The sequence below is a fragment of the Perkinsus marinus genome (assembly GCF_000006405.1).
Source record: "Perkinsus marinus ATCC 50983 genomic scaffold scf_1104296975548, whole genome shotgun sequence".
In the NCBI taxonomy this organism is placed as follows: domain Eukaryota; phylum Perkinsozoa; order Perkinsida; family Perkinsidae; genus Perkinsus; species Perkinsus marinus.
In genome coordinates, this window is record NW_003200744.1 from 132535 (window position 1) to 135345 (window position 2811).

Sequence of the window (2811 nt, forward strand, 5' to 3'; positions counted from 1 at the left end):
ACCACGCTTTGCTGTCAGCTGTGTGAGCAGGCGTACTACTGTGGGGCTGAGTGCCAGAGGATCGACTGGCAACGAGGCCATGGAGTTGAGTGTAAGGTAGCAAGAAAACTCTTATGCTCATCAAGTTCAGCTTTTCCTAAGGGTGTGATAGCAAAGCGACAGTCAGTCTCAAAGGCTGGAAGGAAGAGCGTGTCGCGGTCGTCGGTTAAATCTTCTACTGGGAGTCGGTCGGGTTCTGTTGTAGAGCGACCAGCTCGTGAAACGGGACAGATTCCTGTGAAATCTCCTGTCATCGGAGTTGACCAAGTCTTACTGGTATGAGGACTTATTGTCCATCGCTAAATAGTAGCAATGATAGGTTCTCCGTTATGGATTGCTGCAGCGATTCGGCTCCTTTAGAGCAGCTTTTGAGTGGTTTAAACATCACTACGATGGGAAGATGAATCTCGAGGAGTTCAAAAATACGATAGCGATGATGCGCCCTGGCGACATTCCGGGTCGACACAGCGTCCTCCCGCCGGGGGTGAGCTTTGTCCATGTTGGACCATCGCGATGAGACTATCATTGCCAGTGTTGGAATAAATGTTCGTATTCCTCAGCTGAGTCTAGAAGTTTCCTCACTAATCATAGAAGTTTACATACAAATTCGGGTGAAAGCGTACAGAAACCAATGATGATTTTCTCAAAGTTTCCACAAATGTCACCCACACATGTAGTTGACTACGTGCATATCTTCCCATGCCGATCATTGCTCGAGAAGTGTTTCATGCTGGTGTAGAGTGGGTTAATATGCACATGGAGGAACGTTTTTTTCTGTACCCTCCTACCCTAATTCGTGTATATTCATCTATAGTTAGTGAGGAACCTCCTGAGCTCCGGTGAGCAAAGCGGATATGAATTTCAACACTGTTCAGGTGGCCCCATATGAGCTGTTCGAAGCTATGGACCCCGCGGGTTCCGGTGAGATAGATATCGCTGCTCTGATGCAAAGCTATTGGGATGTCGAGTACCGAGGGGCTTCTCGGGATTCAAGTAGACAGCGGCGGAGAGGCCCGACTTAGTCCGATCCGTTTCAGGCGACAGGGAAACTATGACGTCTGAAAATGGTATGAGCTCGGGGAACTTGAGACGCAGTCATCGTATTGCTGCAGTTCTGGCCTTCCGAAATGCGAGGTATTCTCGTACATTGTTGGTGTGTTACCTGAAGAGGTCTTAGATACGACGATGCTATTGTGAATGCTAAACAAGCGCTTCGTGGTACAGCTGGGGCGGTGGACTCACCAGAGGCAGCTCTAGTTGAGCTCCTCCTGTTGTCGCGTGCATATGCGGCGAGCAACCAGCACGACTTGGGAGCGGGATTCGTCAATAGCCTGACGATCGCGGTAGGTGGCCCTTGGGATGACTTCTTTTAAACTACTGTTGCCTCTGAGCTTTGTTTGGTTCGATTTCGTCGGACCTCCGCACACACCCCTGCTGAGCGTTAAGACTCACATCAGTACCCGGTGGGCGACGGCGAAAGGGCGGCATCGATGGCCAATCTGCCATTACATGTTCGGGCGAGTCTAGAATGCAACATAGCTGAGATATGTGAGATGTACGGTAAACACTCAGAAGCCGAGGCCTACTATCAAAAGTAGCTACTTTCCCGAGGCATTTGCTACTCGACCCAGACCAGGTATATAACGACAGTAACTCGAGGGTTCGGTGCGGAGAGTCTCGCTGCTGGGGACGCCTTCAACTTGGTGAGCCTGACCGACTGAGGCAGGCTCGGTCCATGATCCCCGACCAGGTTGCTTGCTTTCAACTCAAACGTGGTGGTGGTAAATCAGGACAAACCAACGAACACCTGTCGGAAGCTCTCGTGAGTTGTGATCGACTCTTGTAAACGACCTAACATTCCATCAAGATTCTAGCTCGGAAGTGCCTGGCCATTCGAGAGAAATTCCTACCGTATCCGAGCCTCCACGTTGCGGACAGTCACTGCAACGTTGCACTACTGGCGAGATGCTTGCAGGGTTATCTGGGACTTAGTCGTGTACTAAGTTACACTGAGCTCAGACCCTGGCCTCGCGGTGCAGCATCTCCACAAGGCGTTGGCCATACGAGAGGCTATCTTTGGGGTTGATAGCCTGCCAGTAGCCGATGTGAAGTACTCGGGCATCGCAGGGTGCAGCGTTGGAATATATATTCGCTTTCCTCAACTGAGGTTGAGAGTTTCCTCACTAAATATACACCTTAATATACGAATCCGTGTAGAGAAATCAATGAGAATTTCCCCCAAAATTTCCTCCAAGAACTTTCGTATTGTCATTACCAACGTTTTCCCATAGTGTCGCGGGGTACAGCGTTGGAATATGTGTTCGCTTTCCTCAGCTTAACTCAGGAGTTTCTTCGCTAATAACAAGAGTTTATATATAAATTCCGGTAGAAGTGTACTTAAACCAACAAGAATTCCCCAAAAATTTCCTCACAATTTTCATATTTTCACCAACACATTTAGTTGACCATGTGCATATTTTCCCTCACTAGGAGTGCAATTTGTCGATACCCCAGTAACAGATACAGTCTCGGTTTGGCGTTGTGTGCCCAGCAGCAACCGCCGTCGAAATCCGCCCTGGGGTTCCTAGTTGCAGCTCAGACCACTAGAATCAGGGAACTTGGTCCGAAACACACTGATAGTGTGCTGGCGACAGAGGTCAATCCACTTTGCGCGAGACGAATCTTGCCGAGCTGTGACGTATAGCGGTAGAGAAAGCGAACGCATTATGGCGGATCTGTCGCTAAAGTGGGCGTAGATTTAGGAAAGGAAAA

At 49.3% G+C, this 2811-nt stretch overlaps 1 protein-coding gene across 1 annotated transcript; it reads left to right on the forward strand.

Moving 5' to 3' along the window:
• Positions 1–697: 697 nt before the first annotated feature.
• Pmar_PMAR002405 (hypothetical protein) lies at positions 698–1412 on the forward strand (the record flags this gene model as incomplete). The annotated part of the gene is made up of 4 exons (XM_002765363.1): positions 698–712; positions 915–1032; positions 1077–1173; positions 1217–1412. The coding sequence occupies 4 exons, from the start codon at positions 698–700 to the stop codon at positions 1410–1412; spliced, it is 426 nt and encodes a 141-aa protein (XP_002765409.1).
• Positions 1413–2811: the final 1399 nt, after the last annotated feature.